Raw genomic sequence first — 20795 nt, forward strand, 5'->3', positions numbered from 1 at the left:
GTGTTTTAGGAAAATATCTGTCACATGTCATGAAATACGACATCTTTAATACTATATATTTCTGTCGACAGTGCTGAAAATGAATAAAAAAGTAATTATGATTAACCGACAAATAAAATTACGGCAAAAAGAAATATTGTAGTTGGTATAAATGAGTATAAAAATTAGGAAAGAAATTGTTTTGCTTTTTTTATTTAAATTATTTTGTTGTTTGGAGGTGCTGCTATATAACTGTCAACTGTTTTCATTCGTAAATTAGTAACAACTATTTTATTTTTTCTCCAGCAGCAGAGAAAATTAAACCATATGTGTGGAAAATTGCTGGTTTGCAGGTAAATGCTTAATTGTTTACAATTAAATAACATAATTTGTCAGAGTAATTTATGTTTTTTTTTTTTTTTTTAATTCACGTTTTGAAATTCTAGAATAAACATTATATGGTTATGAATGAACTAGAAACAGAAATTGTTGATGGACAGTTCTTTCACATTTTCAAGTCAATACAACAGAAAATTGGATTCAGGTAAAAATTCAGGTTCTGCATTTTATTATTAATATTGTAAATATTATTCATAAGTGATAAAAATTAATATTTTTCTATTCTTATTTCTCATATATGTAGGTATCGATTTTAATAGATCAATAAATAATAATTAAGTAGATTCAGGGTTAAATATTAATTTAAATACTAGATAAATATTAATTTTACAATTTTTTTTTGTCTTTTTCAATAATAAAGTAGTTCGATAATTTCTAATAAAAAAGGCATATTAAATAACAAAATATAATTATTAGCAATATTTTATTCTTTGTGTGATATTTAATAAATATAGTTATTTAAAAATAAGAAAATGCATTTCTAATTTTTGGGAACCAATATAAATAAAAGAGGTCAGATATAATAGTAATATAAATAGAACATGACTTCATTTATTTAGTAATTTATATAAGGAATTTATTTTAAAAATTTATAATTATTTCTTTATAATTAGATTCTTTATTTTTCCTATTTCTTAAGATAAAAACTCTAGCAACGAGTTGTGAAACTTTTCTGGCTGTTATGAAATTTTATTTACAACGTAACTTTTATATTATTAATCAATATAAATATATAAAATTTTGTGTTTCGCTATCTGTTATGAACTTTTGTTATAAAAGCTTTCTATACTTTGAATTATTATAAAATGACAGATTAATTTTATAATGTGAAAACGATAAATGCTAATGACAAGTAAAATCTCCATTATTTCTTGTAACCACTCTCTACTTTTTTATTTTCTCCAGCTTCCACCACCAAAATTTAATAGCAAAAATGCCCCTTATTTACAGGCTAAAGAAAAGATATTTTATTTAGCGAGTACTGCTTAATGTTAAATTATTTTAATTATAAGTGTGGTAAAACTAACTTTCTCGAGTATTAATAGTTTTATATTTAGTACTTGATTGATTTTTATACTCTGTTTTTTTCTTTGAAATTAAGCACAAAATTGTTATGTAAAACTTATTACACAGAAACACTTTTTGGTACAAAAGGTCAGTGTTATTTTTTTGTTTTACAAAATAAGATGCGTTTCAGACCATTTAGCTCACTTACGCCCCTGTCTAATATGTTAAAACTGAAATGTTATCTAATGGTGACCATTAATAAAACTGTGTATTTAATAGCTGGAAAAGTTTTGCATGTCACTGCTGGGTTTATAAAAACACGTAATAAGGTATTTCGATCAATTCTTATTTTCAAAAATCAATCCTTTGCAAAATAATAATAATTTTACATGATGATTCTGAAAAATTGAGCTTGCTCAGAAAAAATGAAGCGTTAGAACAAAGCTTCTAGTAATACAGTAAGCATATTTTTAAAACAATTGTCAGAGATTACTAGTTTAAATAAGGAAAATATCAATAATGTTAGTAGACAACTTGCTATCAGCTGATGCAAGAAGACTTGAATCAGTATCTGTAGGTCATGGCCAAAAAGCTTTCTATTTATCTACAGCTTCTGCCGACTACTAAGCGACATTAGTAATAGTAATTCGATACATTTTAGGTTATATGTTGTTTTAACCATAGGAATAATATTTTTCTTCTTCGAATTTATTTTATTTATTTAAACATTCTGGTACAAAGACCCTGATGCGGGGATAGAACAAAACCAAAGTATACATAATCTTATAAAATAACAAAACATATTTCACAAATATATTCATCAATTGTAATAACATAATTGCAAAATTTATAAATTATTAATATCATTTTAAACTAAATCTAAATCAGAAAACAAAACTTAAAGAACTACTTGGGAGAACTATCCGAAACAAATTAGCAACCAACTAGGCTAAAACTTACCTAGAAAAAGAAAAAAACAACAATTCAAACCACTTGTTCAAAAGAAAATCGGATAGTCTCCCCCGAATTTATTTAAGTTTTTCTATATTTTTGAATTTATTTTAAAACTATTCTCATATCTAATTTCCTTATATACTTTTTCACAAATTTATTTTGGAGAATTTTAAATTTTTTATTATTTTATTCCAATCGAAATATTTTGAAAAATTATTTATTTATTCTTTGTCTAATACTTGATGTTCTGAAATTAAATCCCATTTTGCATGTCATATGTTTTTCGACAAATAAAGTAGGATACATATAATTATTCCATATTAATTCCCAGTTTAAATTATTTGCAAATTTAAAAATGAACTCTTAAGTAGGTACTTTGACTTATAACAGCAGTGGCCAACCTTTTTGGAAGCAAGGGCACAATTAAAAATTTTCACAAACGTTGCCAGCGCGACAATACGTAATGACATCAAACATGCTTATTGTTTATTAAAGTTATTTTTAATTTTTTTAATTATTAATTATACTTTCTTAAGATGTTTTTCATTTAATTTTTGTCATTTTTAATTTTGATTCTTTTTGATTTTATTTTATAGGTTAAGATAATAAAAAAAATTTGTATTGATAATTTTATTGAACGACATTTATTACGTAATACATGAAATATTATTATTCGTTAATAAGAAGGTTATGCATTTCTTGACATAATTTTTCAAAATCAAAAGAGTAATTTGATATTGCTACTCTTAAACTGTCATACATATAGAGTTATATAATATGCCAATAAATAGTTACTTTAAATTTTTAATTAATAAATAAGCAATAAGTAATTTCGAGAAAATTCTGCTTAAAAGCTGGATCATGAAATTGATTGGAAATAAATTTTAAAAAAATTATTTTAATTTATCGGGAATTGTGTTGTGGGTGCATAATAAATCGCTTACGGGCGCACTTGCGCCCGTAAGCGATTTATTATGCACCCACAACACAACCCCACGCCCGTAATAAATCGCGTACGGGCGTGGGGTTGGCGACTCCTGATATGACATTCCACATAACATAACTTTTGAAATGTCAAATATTATTTTTTTTCGTCTATTGGTAAACTTGATATTTTTTCCCAAATCAACTGATATGATGTGAGTGTATTCTATAAGAAAAATAATACGTATTAGAATATATATATTTTTTATTTTTTTATGCATATAAAATATAGCACACACTTTAATGCCACAAAATCTTCTTAAGAAGATTTGGTGGTATTAAAGTGAATTTATGGTAAAAAGTTAAAATCTTCATAAATTTTGTGGTGAATAATTTTTTATACCAATGTAGTTATTTCCAGATTGTGAAGGTCACACAATTACAAAAGTACTAGGATGTTTAAAATACTTATCAATCAATCAAATTACAAAGTTTCATAAACTTTCGTAAATTTAGAAAATTTATAGTATTTCTATTTTGGAATTATCTCCTTGAACATTAATAAAGTTTTCTTGTTCTTCTATATAAATATATACAGGGTGGGCCAGCGAAAACGAAACGGCAGAGTGTTCGTGTTCGTCCAAGCAAAGCGCTCGGACAGGTCGATCTTTTGCTCGAGGGGACATCTTTTGCAATAAAGTTTTTGCGATTCTGAATATTAACTAAACAAACATTTTTTTCGAAATAAATGTTTGTTTAGTTAATACAAAATAAATGAGTTTTTAAAATTTTTTGTTGTCTGTTGTATTCAGAATCGCAAAAACTTTATTGCAAAAGATGTCCCCTCGAGCAAAAGATCGACCTGTCCGAGCGCTTTGCTTGGACGAACACGAACACTCTGCCGTTTCGTTTTCGCTGGCCCACCCTGTATATATTTCTTTCATGTCTTCTGCACATTGTTCAAACGAATTGTGTAATTCGTTACTTAGGGTGCGACTATGCAGACGCGAGCGAGCGAATTTTCGGAGAGAGCGAGAATAAGTGGCGAGAAGAGGTGATGACATTTCTCGCTCCCTTTTGTTTCTCGCTCTCGATTATACGACCACACAGCGCGCGAGCGAACGAGAGAAAGAGGCGTGAAGTTAATGAGTCACGTGTTCTCGTCGAACTTGCCGAGTAAAGCTATTGTTATATACAAATAAAACACAAAATGGTTCGACATCGACGCTTGTTACTAGCAAAAAAAAAGTTGTTATTATTAGGATTACTGCACGAAGAAATAAAAATAAAACGACGATATGGTGTTCATCCTCTATGGAAACAGCGAAAAGCTAAAGGACATTATAATAATTTGGTAAGAAAATAGAATTTGTATAATTTCATGTTTGTCTGTAGTTTGAATAATATTAAAACAAAAATCTTTTTATATATAGATGAAAGACAAGAGAAATAATCATTCCTCATTTTTTCGGAACTATTTACGGATGGCTCGTCACAGTTCGATCAGTTATTACGGCTGACTGCTGATCGATTACAAAAATATAGTAATAATGAGTCGATTTCTCCTGGTGAACGTTTAGCGATTACATTAAGGTAAAATTCGAATATAATAGTTCAGATAAAAATTTAAAATTAAATAATTTATCAACTAATTAAATGCTTTTCTAGATTTTTGGCAACTGGAGACTCTTACAAGTCTTTAGCCTATGCATTTTATGTAGGATTCTCCACAATCCAAAAAATTATTCCAGAAACTTGCCAAGTTATTTGGGATACACTTAGAGAAAAATACATTCCCGTGAGTATTCATGTATGTCTGGTATATAACATAGAAAATATACACTACAATACTATGTAAAATTTCATACATAATTGTAATTAAGTATTGTGATAATTCCATACTTTTGCACTGCATTTTATTTTAATATATATTAGTTTATTATGAAATATATCTGCTGTACTGTGTGCATTCCTTGCAGGAACCTACTGAACAGATATGGAGGAAGTCTGCCATAGAATTTGAAAAATTATGGCAATTCCCAAATTGCTGTGGAGCAGTTGATGGCAAGCATGTCAACATTCAGCAGCCTGCAAATAGTGGCTCTCAATTTTACAATTATAAGGTGATTTTCAAAAAGAATGAATAACTTGCAATGCAATCTTTTAATCTTATTTTAAAACATTAGTTTTCTCATAATGCATTTTATAACATATAGAGTAAACAGATAATGAATATATTTATCAGTTATTTATGATTTAGAGAAACAATTGCTGATGGATAAAGTTTTTAAAGACAATTGTAATGTACAAATGAAGATATTAATACTTTCAATCAAGGAATTGTGTTCTATTGACCTATCTATATACTATTTTAAAAGCTTGTTAAAAATTATGATAAAATTATTAATGCTCAACCATGTCAAGAAATCTGAAATAGATAAAATTCAAGAATTTTAATTTGTTTAAATTTCTTCCAGGGAACTAACTCCATTATATTGTTAGGCATTGCTGATGCACATTGCAGATTCTTGGCTGTTGATATTGGTGCATATGGCTCATTTTCTGATGGAGGAGTTTTGAAGGCATCAGTACTAGGCAGAAAATTGAAAAATGGAACATTGGGGATACCAAGTTCAAGTATTCTGCCTAATTCAAATACTTTATCTCCACATGTGTTGATAGGAGATGAAGCATTTCAACTACGCCCAGATTTTATGAGACCGTATCCTGGTAGACAACTGTCCCCTTTGCAGAGTGTGTTTAATTATCGCTTAAGTCGAGCAAGGTATATTTATATTTTTTTTACATTAATAGTTATAATTCTAGATACAAATAATTAATGTATTTGTAGGCGTTGTATTGAATGTGCCTTTGGTATACTTGCCAACCGATGGAGAATTTTTCGAAGGCCCATTGCTTTAGCACCAGATAACGTAGATAAAGTAATAAAAGCAGCTGTTGTGCTGCACAATTTTATGATCACTGAGAATAATTTATCAGGTATCATTTGTTACAATAATTATTTTTATTTGTTATATTTTATATTTATAGTATTAATGTGTCTTCTAGATGAAGCAGCATATTGCCCAGAAGGATACAGAGACTATTTAAATACTAATGGTGTATTTTGCGAAGGTTCATGGCGCACAGATGAATTGTGTGAGCAATGGAAACCATTTAAACAAAATGTATCACGCAATTTTTCAAAATTGGCAGGAGATATTAGAGATAAATTTGCCATATATTTTGTTTCAGAAGGAAATGTATCTTGGCAATGGAATAATATATATTGATTAAATAAACAAAAATTGTTTAAAAAGTGATGTTTATTAATAATTATTAATCCAACACATCGTCAATAAAACTATTTACAACATCAATCACCGTCCTTTCGCACAATCTTCTTTTTTTTTTGATGGCACTTGCTTCATTAAAGTGTCAAAATATAGTGCAAAAGGACTCCCTTGACACTCATTCAATTCTCTGAAAAGAAATAAATTTTTAATGTTCTGAATTATAATTTTTTATAAATTTTTGTCAAACAGATTTTGACAATTATTACATATAAAATTGTTTTGTAAATAGAAAATATATTCTCACCTATTTACATTACTAATTTCTTTTAGTAACTGTTCTGGAAAGGATGTTTTCCTCTTCTTTGGATGAGGATATGATGTGGACGGTGAAACTTCTTTTATATTTACATCACAACCCATAGCAATATTTTCTAAAATCTGAAGTATTTGTTGAGATTTTAAAATTATTTTTTATTGTTCTATTTTTAAGATTACAAAAAGAATACATACATCTGATGCAGTTGGTTCCATATTTTCATTTATTTCAGTTTCTGAAATATTTGATTGTGTTCTGGAAAATAAGTATAATAATACTATTGTATGAAATGTTCTACTTGTACCTTAAATACATTTTATTTTATTAGTAGTTTTCTATCATTATTTTAAAATATTAATGTAAGGATTCTTACTCTCTAGCTTCTACCACATCAGCTAAAAACTGTAACTGTGAATAGAAGATCCATTTAGGCTTTTTGGCTTCTAAGCCACTTCCACTCCTTGGCAAGCTGTTGTTGATAGCCCGGAACTGATCACAGAGATTTTTCCATAACTTCTTGCATCTGGTTACTGCAAATATAAAAACTAATTTATTAACAACTACTGTATAATTTAACTCATAAATAATCAATTTTATATTTCGACATTAATTACAAGAGCTTTTAGTTATATTGCACGTGTCCTGAGACAAAGAAAAGCACGGTATATCCGACGACGCGATATAACGAAGTAATAAAAATTCTGAGCATATATTAAACAGATTATACACGCTACGGAATCTTTATTCTCTATTTTTTATGTCAAGTGTTTCTGGTATAAAATAAGCTTATTTTATACCAGAACTTACATACTTATATACCCTACTAAACAGAAACTTACCGTCTAATTGAGTGTCTTCAGCTATCTGATTCCACTTTGCATATAAAACGTTTCGATTCCTGTGATCAGGAAGTCGTTTATCCCATATTTCTGGGTGTAAATAAACGTTATTTATTAATTTTTCTTTGATGGCTGGTCCGCCGTCTTGTTCACTGGAAGAAGCCATTTTGTACTCCTTTACGAAGGCGCATGCGCACCGTTCAGCGAGAACTGGCGAGACGCGAGAAATATCAAACCAAGTCAGATATGTGCGAGAACCAGAAATTCGCTCTCGCCAGCGAAATTTCTCGCTTCTCGCTTGTGCATGGTTCTCCTTTGCGAGAACTATATCGCTCGCAACCTCTCGCTCGCTACTAAATTCGCGTCTGCATAGTCGCACCCTTACACTGCTAATTCTTCCATTTTCATCAATAATTATAAAACTATATTCTCTTTCTTCCTTCCACTTTTTTGACATTAAAATAACAAGATAATGGAAAAATTGTCACGAATATCGAATGAAAGTTACTTGCCACAGAAATACAAACATCCGTAGATGTGTACAAACATCAAATGAGGAAAAACAGTATACTTTTTACAGTCAGTGTATGTAATCACAAAACGACACATCTCCACGATTGCAGCTTAAAAATGGGAAAAATTACTTTTTATATTAAACAGAAAAAGTGATTTATATACATAACAACCTATTATATGTTTTTGAAGAACCAACAGCTAATCGTATTTCTTAAAATTTACAATACAAACATGTTGATTGAAAAAAATTATCGTGATTTGATAGAAAAATTAAATAAATTCGAACAAATCAAATTTAATTATGTTGGTTAAAATAGAATATACCTCAAAATGTATCAAATCACTACTACTGATATTTTATCTTCTGAGGGTTTGAGGTCGATATTGGAGGCATCTTCTTCCTTTTGGCAGCATATGAATTTAACACAAAATTAGACAAATTTTCATTATCCAGATCATAGAAGATCAGAATGCAAGACAACGTTATTCAGAAGATGTGGAAGTTTCCTATTGATGTAACAAGGGCTGGCAATGGCACCTGGCGTGCCTCTTTTTGTACACTGATAAAAGGGGACTGTTCTTCGGCATTTGTGTTCTTCACTTAATTTTCTCGGTCTTCCCGACTGAGGTTTTTGACAATCATTTGGTAATTTGTTTGTGCAGAAATAATGTTGTCAAGAAGGATAAATAATACCATAACTGACAACAACTGTGCAGAGACATTCTTGACATCATCCCAATTAGTTCCAACGATGTTTCTATTTAAATAAGAAAGCATGAAAGCATTGTGACGCTTCAGAGAATGAGAGGGCTGATCAGCTGGCAAGAGCGAACACTGATTGTCTTGACACATTCCTTGACTAATGCATTTTTCCAGCCCTTTCCCTGATACCTGCGTTTTTTATAGAAAGATGATTAAAACTTAACACCAAGAGTAGGACAAGATCACATCTCCAAGAGCTTCTTTCCTGACATCGAGTGGCATTTACTCAGTCGTAGGTTTAGTCCAAATTATCAACATACCTAATTACTTAAGGGATACAGGCAATGCAACATATACATGTACCGATTCCATATATGTCAAGCGTAAGTAATTACAGATAGTTATCTGTAGTTACTTATAAGATGAGGCTAGAGTTGAGTCTGCCTATGTCTGCCCAATGCTTCATGATATAATGCAGCTTGTAGAACAATTGCAAGCGAAGAATTTGGATTGGCCCAGCAGCCTGAATATTTTTTTAAAAAACAAAAAAACAAACGCAACTACTTCTTGCTAAAGGATTTTATCAATCCTAAGGCCTATTTCAATAAGACTAGTATTTGGTAACAAACTTCAAGTGCAACAAAGTTGTAATACAAGCCTGGTGATTATTTTGTGTCTTCAGTCCTTCAGTTCATATGCGCTGTTCTATTTATCAGGAGTCATGATTCGACATGAGTCATGACTTATGATCTGCAATTTGTTAGGATTTTTTTGCCACAAGAACGTGATATTGTACTTGGATGTATCTAAATGTCGGGAATTTTTCCATCTGTAAGCAAAAAGCTACTCTATACTCTTTCTGCCTGTGCCTCTTCGTGTCAGGAAAACAAATAAAGATTATTTGGGTATGCGATTGAATACTAATTAATTAAATTCAGGATAGTTTTAATACAATCTATATATATAATCGAGACGAGTTGATAATAATAATACAGTAGAGCATCGATTATCCGACTCAATTGGGGACTAGGGTTGGTCGGATAACTGAAAGGTTGGATAACCGAAAAGTATGAAAAAATACATTATTAGTATAGTGTATTAGGCCTGGTTTAAATACTAGCCTCCATTTTATGGTCGAGCCAATGCTGCCAGCTAAAACATGCAAAAATTTAACAAAAATAATATTAAAGTAGCCAAGACATAACCAAATATTGTAGCGTCACATCACTAGCGGACATTTGAATTTGCCGACTAGTACGCGGTCGGTTAACCGATAAGTCGGTTAATCGGGGGCCGGATAATCGATGCTCTACTGTAATAATAATAATCAGCGCAGAGCCCAAACGGTTAGGAGTTGAAAGTTGAAATTTGGTACAGTTAGGGTATGTCACGATAACGCACGCTAAGAAGGGATTTTTCGAAATTCCTCCCCACGGAGAGAGGGACAGGATTAAGGCTTAACACTTCCATTGTTGATGGAAGTGTTAAGTAACAATGGAGAACAAGAGAAAGCGACGTGCAAGATTTACAGGCTCTGGAAGAAAAAGAAAAGAAAGAGTAATATGTTAGAATATATTCGATTTTCAAATTTAAACAGATTAGTTCGGTTTTTTTTTCGACTTTTCTTCTTTAGAACATTCGATGAAAATCGAACGATATAATCAGAAAACGTCGTGAAAATCGAACAATATTAAAACATTCGATTTTGAAATTCGACCTTTCTTTAGAAATACTTAGGTCGTTGATGAAATTACTCTTTTTCTTCTGTGACTATAACGTAATAATTTTAATTTTCGCTATCGTAACTTTTGCCCGAGCAACGCCGGGCCTACCTGCTAGTTTATATATAAAACACAATTACATGAGATTACATTTATTCATAATTAATGTTTAGAAATGTGAAAAACTTTCTTTACTAAATGTTATAGGTTTATATTTTTGTATATTCATTTAGTTATTCTATCGTAAAACCGATAGATAAAGTTTTTGGATATCAAAATGAAAACGGTTCATGGAGTGGAATGGCTGGAAAAGTTGTAAACAAGGTAAGTCTATATATTTTTCAGTACTTTCAAAAATATGTTTTGTAAAGCTTCTTAACATTGAAATCCCCACACAATTATTTTATTTACGTATATATGTGTATTTTCAAACTTTAAATAACATCAACTGTTTATAAGAATAAAGCAGCATAATAGCTATAAGAGGAGTGACATTTTAGATCAGGGGTGTCAAACTCAAACTGCTTAAGTGCCAATTTTTTGTCTGGAGTATGACAGTGGGCCAAATGTTTTTAGCTTTTGTAGCCAAAAATTTTCTAAAAAGTAGCCCAAAAGTAGCCGACTCAAAAAATTATTTTTAATAACGAGATTTCACGATAAAATAAAAAAACATTTGTACTTTTCCTGTAATAACTTTAATCATAGAACAAACATTTTTGGCCAATTTACACGCCTGAAGCAAGTCTGTAAACTGATCCAGAAATAAGGATCGCAAGAATCAAATTGGAAGCATAAACTGTAATTTACTAATATATCGAAAACACGCATTTTATATGCAAAATAGTGAGAATTATGTAATAAATGATATTGCCAACACGGACTTTAATTTGAATTTCAAAAGATGAAAGAAAGAAAACATAATGTAAAAAAAAATTAATCAATCATAAAATTAAATCAAATAAAATAAATGTCTCTAAGCAATAAGAATAAATAGAAATAAAAACAATAATAATTGAGTTCAACAATTTTATTAAATATTATTTGTTTAAGTACAAAATATCACATTTTCTTTAGTATCAAGATAATAAATAATAAACAAATACCATTATTGAATTTTTCACGGGCCGCAACTAATTGTCTCGCGGACCAGTCATGGTCCACGGGCCGTATCTTTGACATGACTGTTCTAGATGTTTCGAATTATTTAGTATAGTTTAACACAAACATTTCTATTAGAATTACTTTATTATAGGTTACAAATGGATGCAAAAAATAAATATTTTAGAGTTAATTTAGTCATTGATTTTAATGAGACACTTGCACTGACAATTTAGTTTTATTGCTATTATTGCTTATAACACAATTTTTATTATGAATTTATTTTTATCACACCAGGAGGCAGACATGGCATATGTGGCTTTATATGTCAATCCGAATCGTTTTGCAGTATTGAATTTTACTGCTTTGTTGTCAATTACACCAACCATTTTTATAATCAAAGCTCCAGAAAATGTCGCAAATTGGGATTCCATCATGGAACCTTTTACTGTAGAAGCAAGTTGAACGTTTATTTCACCATTAAATTTCGATATCAAATTAAAAATTGTTAATATAACTAAACAATGCCACTACCGATATGCTTCTAGCTTAAATGTAACGATATGTGTGATATATTAAAAGGTTAATGACAATGCACTGCAAGAAATAATAGCTCAATTGTTACAGCAAGCGTGTTAATATATTTCCAGGTATGGATCGCAATTGTATTTACTGTGTTTATATTCGGATTGATATTACACAAAGTAATAGAAAGAGATTATATTTCCGAGGAAGTCAAAATATATTGGCCTCGAAGGAAAGTGTTCTGGAATCTCTTTTGCACATTTGTGTATCAAGGTAAAGTAGAATAATTTTAAATTTATCAATTCTATTGTATTATTAACCAATTTATATTTTTAGGCACCAACTTGAACGGTATTAACAAATTCCCGTCCAGGTTTCTCATAGCAATATGGTGGATGTCGATTGTCGTTCTAATATCCAGTTATGGTGGAATCCTAACATCTTTTATGACTTATCCAACTACGGAACGTGTTCCAACAAATTTTGGTGAATTAGCTTATGCTGTAGACAAAGGTGAATATTCTTGTGGCACTTTAGGAGGAGAAAGTATATGGAGTACGATTAAGGTAAACGACATTTTCTATATTGGTCAATACAAAAGTCTTTTTTGGCCAATCGTTTCAGAACCCAACAAGAGAATAGCTGTGGTAGATCTGTTTCCAGTATACTCTTGCTTTGCACAGTTCTTATGCAGTCATGCGTTAATTTCTTTTGTTTACTGTGATATAATGGGTTTCCCTATCATATTTGAGAGGAACAGAGATGTGAGAATTGAGATTTGGGGGTCAGCTATTTAACAGAATTATTTGTGAAATTAACGTTTTAAATTACATTATTTTAACTTTAACAAAAATGTTATCTCAGGATGTAAATGCTTTCGATTCTGAAAAAAAGGATATTAATGCTTTCGTTTTTGAAAGAGAAAGGAAGTTGAACTTTTCTTAGACGGCCGACTTTGCCATGATTCAGATGCGGCCTTTGCACACGTTACGGGGCAGTCTCTATAAAAAGGGACTTTTTCCCGCCATTTGGGGTAGTTTCATACAGGGAAGAATCTACCATATGTAGACATAGTGCTCCAAAAGAACTTACCATACGAAAGTGTAGCCTCATTGAACTACCGTACGAAGTACCGTACGTCAGAAGAAGATAGATGCGGCATAGAAGATAAAATCTCTCTCAACTACTAAGGTAGTATAATTTGATAGATTGATGTAAACTCTCTCTCACACGTATCTCCGCGAGATAGATCTTGATATAAGATAGGTTTAGAAAATAAGATAGATAGTTCAACGAATTAGGCCTAGTTTAATTTAAATACTCCTTTTATAATCCAATTCATTGTATTTTTATTTGTATTTATTCTTTGATTTGTTCTATTCAATTTTATTGTTATTTGTTTTAGAAATGATCTCATGTTTAATCGGTTCACTCCCACTCACTCTCGCCCAGTCTGAAACTTTCCTATGATAATTACGTTGTCATTTAGATGACATAGATACTTTTAAATCCGCATCCGAAAAGTGATTAACTGGTGTTAGGAATCCTGACAGGAGACGGGATTTTACAATCTGCGTCCGTCGCCGTATTTATCACCTTTTAATATAAGTCCCTCTGCACTCGTTATTCTTAAACGAAGTTAGGAAGCCATTCCTTTTTAGACAACTGAGGGCTGATCAAACGATTAGCTGCAGAATAAGTGGTAAAGAGTAATTTCTCCACTCTCTATCCCAGGTCGATCTCACAGAATAATAGAAGAGAAAATTATAAAATCCCACTTGGTATTTTCGAAAATATTTTAAACGAACATTTTTCATGCACTGCAAATTTGTCATTGACGACGTTGTCTTTATATGACAATATCCAACCTTGATAATGGGTTGAAGATTAAAAATTCGCTTTGTCATTTGATGCATCCAACTTAGGCGGCCAATTAGGACATCTACAAAATGGCCGCAATATTTTTCCTATTGGTTCTGTAATAGTTGGCCAGGCAGACTTTTGTAACTATTGTAACGATTCCATTCGGTGAACTCTTAAAAACAAAAACAAGTTGTAGTGCAATACGTTTTTGTTCTTATGATTTAAGATTTCACTTTGTTTTACTACTTCAAGAATTCGAAAACAAAAAATGCTAGAATATTCAGCCGGCACATCACAGAGAATAACAGATTTGTTCCTCTGCCTGAAGTAAAAACTCATCTTCTAAAAGAACGTTTTGCTTTCATCTACAGCGCTGTCATTATAAAGAATTTGATAGCAAAAGAAGAATTACACAAATATGTTATGTCTAAGGACGCATTGCTTACATTTACCACAAGTTATGCAACAAGAAAAGGATTTGCATTCACGAAGAATATAAGTAACATGTACGTTGGTTACGAATTATATATGAAAAAACGTCATAAACACAATTTAATTTTCTTATTTTTGCAGTGTAAGACGTTTATTCGAGACTGGAATTGTTGAGAAAATCGATCTTGCTGAAGACTCGAATGTGCTGACCAGTAAGGAATTTCGTTCTCTTTCCACAGATGATTTTATCAGCCCTTTCCTTTTATTGGTAGCAGGATATATCTTATCTATTTTCTGTTTAATTCTAGAATTGTTTGGTGGTAAAATTGCAGTTCTGTTTGAACGTCGCAATATACCTCAAGCACATTGACAAGTAATGACATAATTCAGCATTTTTTTCGCAAATATAAAAATTTAATTTTGAATTGTTACTAGTTTCATCAGTTTTGTTTGTTAAAAACTTTTTCGCTTATATATAAATAAATATATATTAGTAAAATCAAGTTTAAAAGAGATGGTCTCTTGAAATAATGACGTTTGTCATGAAGTGTAAATGTACGAGTCTAAAGTAAAAACTAGATTTTGGCCCACCAGTGGCCAAGCAGTCTTTGTACCCTGAACACTGGGAGTTCGGTCGTAGATTCGCTTCTTGCTCGGACGGGCTGGCCACGTGGAGTTTTCCGGGTTTTCTCCATGTCTATAACGCCTAAATAGGGGCCAGTTTCCCTTAAAAGACCTCCCGGAAGAAATTTTCTCTAGACAGATGGCCCAAGTATTGCGTTGCCATAACTTAACAAACAAGGACTAGATTTCGTGTTTAAAATTATATAAATAATAAATATCGATCACAATTTCACATTCCTGAATTTCACATCCCTTCCACATTTCCCACAATTTCACAATTTCATATTCCACACATTCGACCACAATTTCACATTCTCCCATCTATGTCATCCAATTTCACATCCCAACAATTCCACATTCCCACATAGAATCAATATTATTTTACTCATTGTATATAAATATACATGTGTGTGTCAAAATTTCTATTCGAAACTGTAGAAACATTTACAAATTGTAAGTATTTCTCGTGTTTTTAGCTACGTACTAACTTTTTCAAATTAAACTTCTTGTTATTAAAGAACTATAGAACGCATTTGAACTTTCTCAATAAAATGAATTTGGAAAAATAAATATTTCAAACAATGCTCTCCTGCTTTGTTTGAAATACTAAAAAACTAATACAATAAACTGCGAATAGACCATGCTATAGTAATGAAATTTTTCTGTACAGCGTTACCAACGTTCAATGTTTCTCTTGTTGTCTCGAATTTATTTTTTTGCAAATGAAAAAACTAATACACATCATTAAACAATTGTAGCCCTATCAGAGTAATTTGTCTCACTACTGTGCTGTGCATTGGACATTTATCGTAATATTTTTCAAATAAACAGCGAGCGCATCGTTTGAAATACCTGTTGTTCTAATTACATTATGAGTTATAGAACTGTCTTCAGCGCCCTCTAAGAGGAAGATCATTGATTTTAACAACACTATTATAAAATCCACACATTCGTAAATTTTTGCATTAACAAAAGTGTAATAAAATAATTATTATTCTTTGTCTTTAACTATTGTCAGATGAAATATTTTAAATTTATTGTATAAAAAAACTAAAGCCTTCAGCCCTTAGCCCGAGTTATCTCGGGCAAGTTACATAACGTTACAAACAATCGGGTCCTTTAGGCCCCCTAAAAATTTTTTTTTTTTTTTGATTTTTCGGATGTTTTCTGTCTCCAAATTTTTTGAAAAATTTTTACCCGCGCGAAAAAATTTTATTGCGAGTTTAATTAACCTTTAATGACGCGCGATTAACGCTTAATGGTTTTTTTATGGGATTTTTTTATAAAACTTTATTCATCCTTCTAAAGTTCTAGTGCGTCGATTTTACTTCGGTAAAGTTATTTAAAGCTATTTTCTGATGTCAAAAACAGCATCCAATAGTTTTTTAATTTTTTTAATTAATAGATTTTATTATATATACGTTTAATTAAGTCGGGGGGGTCGGAAATTTCAATTAAAATCGTAATTTTAAAAAAATATTTAGAAATATACCGCCATCTAGTATTCACCCTACTTTTTACCCTTCTCCTCCTGAGAGTTTCATGAGAATGTCCCGCGAAAGACGACACCAGCTGTTCTCAAGGTCATCCAGCTGTGTAAACAATGACACATCGGTGTCAGATTTCGCGGTAAGGCGAGACAAAGGAAATTGTACTTTGAAGCTTTTTCTTCAAAATTAACACATTTCTTTCGTGTTTTTCGTTTTGATGTTTAACTACATTAAAATTAAAAAGTATTTAATTTTTCTTTTCTCCTTTTTTTCCAGAGCCCTTAAATCTTGCATGTCGCTTTCTCTTGTTCGCCATTGTCACTTAACACTTTCATTGTTGACATTTCCATTGTTACTTAACACTTTGGTACTTAAATTTGGTACCCTAACTGTGTACCAAATGTTAACTTTCAACTCCTAATCGTTTTAGCTTAAATGAAGATTATTACGTTACAGTCAACCTTACCCGTTTTCACAGAATGCAAGAATTGGGTCCCCCTGTTTCCAGACTAATTACAGAATTTTTAGATGGGTCTAAAAATATGTTCGATTTCCCGCAAAAACGAAAAAAACTGCAACTGCGTCTTGCACGTCGCTTTCTCTTAACAATTCCATTGTTACGTAACACTTCCATTGTTGACATTTCCATTTTTACTTAACACTTTCATTGTTACGCAGCACTTCCATTGTTACTTGACACTTCCATTGTTGTTGGAAGTGTTAAGACTTAATCCTGTCCCTCTCCCCCGTGGGAAGGTATTTCGAAAAATCCCTTCTTAGCGTGCGTTCTCGTGACGTACCCTAACTGTGTACCAAATTTCAACTTTCAACTCCTAACCGTTTGGGCTCTGCACTGATTATTATTATTATTATTATCAACTCGTCTCGATTATATATATAGATTAGATATGGATCGCAATATTCTCAACTGTATTAGTATTTGGACTGTTCCAGTATATAATTCTTGAGAAGGACTCAATCGATACGAAGAAACGACAACGTTGGATACGTTGTCGTATTTTTGGGATTTATTTTGCACATTTTTGGGTCAAAGTAAATTTTATTAATTAATTGTCTTATGTTATAGAGTTTATTAATTACACTTATGTTAATGCTTATTATATTAACACTGATTAGGATTAGATATAAAGAATGTAACAAAGTTTGCATCCAGATTTATGATAGGAATTTGGTGGTTATCGATTGTTGTATTGGTATCCGGTTACAGCAGAGCCTTAATGTCTTTTATGACATGTCCTTTAACTGAGTCTTATCCAAGAGATTTTTAGGAACTTGCTACGTTTGTTCGAAACGGTGAGTATTCATGCGGAACACACGAAGAACTTAGTATATGGAAAGAAATCCAGGTAAGTGTGTGGTAAAACTTTGGGTTTCCTATTTTATAATACGTCTATTTTACATAGATTCTATTATTTATTCTAGAATTCGAAGTCAGCAAATACCAAAATTTTAAAAGAAAACATTTTGTCAAATAATAACTTAATGACCACCTCACAAGCCTTTAAGAAAACAGAGAATGAACGATTTGCGTACACAATGACTAAAAGTGCGCTAAATCATTATATTAATAAGTTCGAAATGCATAAATATATAACGTCAATAGATTTCCTTCGTTCATTCATCGTTGCTTATCCAATACGAACAAGTTTTCCATTCGAGAAGGATATAAGCAACACGTAAGACGAATTTACAGATATATAACAAACTTTACATGCATCTATGTATAACAACAAAAATGTTATTTTAAAGTAAGTCGCTTGTTTGAAGCAGGAATTGTTGAGAAACTATCCTTCAGAAGTAGAAGAACTTCAAGAGCCGTCTGAATTCCAACCATTATCTATCGAAGATATTAAAAGTCCTCTGTTATTTATGGGCATTGGATATCTATTGTCTTCAATCTGCTTAACAATTGAAATGATATACAGAAAATTGATTAAATCTTTGAACTGCAATAGTCTTTGTGACTTAAAAGTTAAATGAAATTACGTTATTAATAATAGTCCACTTAATATTTTAGCACACAGAAAATAATCCTTTATACCTTATGCACTGTCTATTAATTATACTCAGTAGAACTAAGTATTCTCTGAATCAATGTTTATTTATCGAGCTTTTATGATGTTATTTGATAAAACACAAGTTTCTATTTCTCACTATTTATAGAAAATTCAAGTCATTAGAATACTGAAGTACAAATTCTCTTACCTATTGATATATATATATAATTCCTTTGAGGTGTTATACTCGATCTTTACTTCTAATTTAAATAATGCAAATATTATCATATACTCTATATTGAATTATGCTGAAAATGCTACTTCTAATGTATGGAAATAAATATTTAATTTTTAAGTATACTGTGAATTAACTTAAAGAGACGTATATAATATTTGTGTTTTTATATTCCTTTCATCTCTGTAAAATACAATATTATAATTATGGATACTTTATAGAGTGAAGATAATAAATGAAAGCTTATATTACAGCTCAGAACAACAGTTATTGTTTTGTGCCTTAAAAATATATATTTAAATATAATTAATAATGTAGAGAGGAGATAACACTTGATAAATCGAATAATGTAGTAGTAATTCTGGGTTATTGAAATTTATCAATCGGAAAATAAAACATTACAAGAAAAATCTCTCCAAAATCTCGATATTTGAATTTTTTTGCATTGGGAATAACGGACAGACCAAAGAAGTGGTTCTATCTTAACTAAAGATAAGGTTGCAGGTAGAAAAAGTATGGAATTGTGATTATTTTCTTAGAAGAAAAAATGCAAATATAAAGACAACGAATTCATTTATTTGTGTGAGGTGTCAGGTTGGCATGTTACAGTAACATTACATATTTTAAAATGTTTCAATTTTTTTATGATAAAATAATTATTATTACAATCACAATTATGTAATGAAATAACAATTGTTTTATGTTATACATAGATAATACTTGAAGGAATTAAGAAAATTTATTAAATTATAATCAAGTTTTAAATTTTAGTTTTCTGTTGCTACCGAAGTTCACATAAGGTACGGTTAGAAGTAGTATAATTCTATTAATATGAAAAAAAATAATTATCAAGTATCTGTAAATATAAAGATTTGATACTAATTTTTCCACATTAAAAAATAGACTATAATCTATTCTTAACTTTGATAAAAGTGCACAAATTCTAGCACTTTTATCGCTAAATACTGCAGAGAAGAAGACAACCTGCAGAAAACACTAAATTCTGTGTTTCTATCGGTTCTTTCACACAAAAGTTTTTGATGTTTCAAATATAAACCTTTTTATATTTTTCATGATTAAAAGTATTTACAACAAATATCTTAATTCCTTTAGCTGTTTTTTATTTTCATTGTCAAAAAATATAAGATGACATTTTTGGTTTTAATGAACAAAATTCAACTATTGCTTTTGATAAAGTTTTGCCTTTAAAATATCTTATTTTATTTTGTTCGTTACATTATACGATTTAAGAGTTTGTAGATAGTTCCTAAAATCGAAAATATTTGGAAATAATTTAAACTCATTATAAACATTATTTGTGTAAATTTGAAGCGTTAGCGAATTAGTATCTGTATATAGTAAATTTACCGTATTTATTTTTGAATATTTTCTAAAATGTTTAATATGAAATGTTTGACATTCATCCCTGTTCATAGCAGTTTTTAAATTTAAACGTGTTTTTATATTTTCACAAGTTTTGCCCGAAAAAAATTATTATTCTTTAAATTAAAAAAAGTCTATTCAAAATTATTTGTTAGTTCCTGTCGATTTTGATTAATAAACAATACATATTTTTTAAGCCACGCATCTTGATTAAATGCTTGTACTTTATGAATGCTGGCCAATACTCGTATTAAACCTTCTTCTAGATAAAACTTTACACTGTAAGAATTTAAAGTTTACACTGTATAAAATAGTTTTGTTTGTCAAAAAGAGTAGGAATTAATTTACTATTATTATTATTATTATTATATTGGGTTCAGAGAATTATACTCAGTTGACACAGGTGGCTGTGTACTATGCCAGACCAGAGTGAGTCATAGTAACCAAACCAAAACAAAACAAAAATTAATTA

At 30.4% G+C, this 20795-nt stretch overlaps 2 protein-coding genes across 2 annotated transcripts; both read left to right on the top strand.

Moving 5' to 3' along the window:
- Window positions 1-291: 291 nt before the first annotated feature.
- Window positions 292-14943, top strand: LOC136970897 (glutamate receptor ionotropic, kainate glr-3-like). Its single transcript, XM_067265400.1, has 8 exons — window positions 292-332; window positions 426-523; window positions 10889-10979; window positions 12051-12209; window positions 12404-12551; window positions 12615-12844; window positions 14394-14647; window positions 14715-14943. Exons 2-8 carry the CDS (start codon window positions 438-440, stop codon window positions 14941-14943), a joined length of 1197 nt encoding a protein of 398 aa, XP_067121501.1. The 5' UTR covers window positions 292-332; window positions 426-437.
- LOC136970925 (uncharacterized) lies at window positions 4475-6557 on the top strand. The gene is made up of 7 exons (XM_067265424.1): window positions 4475-4618; window positions 4763-4857; window positions 4933-5062; window positions 5244-5387; window positions 5742-6049; window positions 6116-6264; window positions 6334-6557. The coding sequence occupies exons 1-7, from the start codon at window positions 4475-4477 to the stop codon at window positions 6555-6557; spliced, it is 1194 nt and encodes a 397-aa protein (XP_067121525.1).
- Window positions 14944-20795: the final 5852 nt, after the last annotated feature.

Source organism: Centruroides vittatus, unplaced genomic scaffold (genome assembly GCF_030686945.1).
Source record: "Centruroides vittatus isolate TY-2023 unplaced genomic scaffold, ASM3068694v2 contig_221, whole genome shotgun sequence".
NCBI classification, from domain to species: domain Eukaryota; kingdom Metazoa; phylum Arthropoda; class Arachnida; order Scorpiones; family Buthidae; genus Centruroides; species Centruroides vittatus.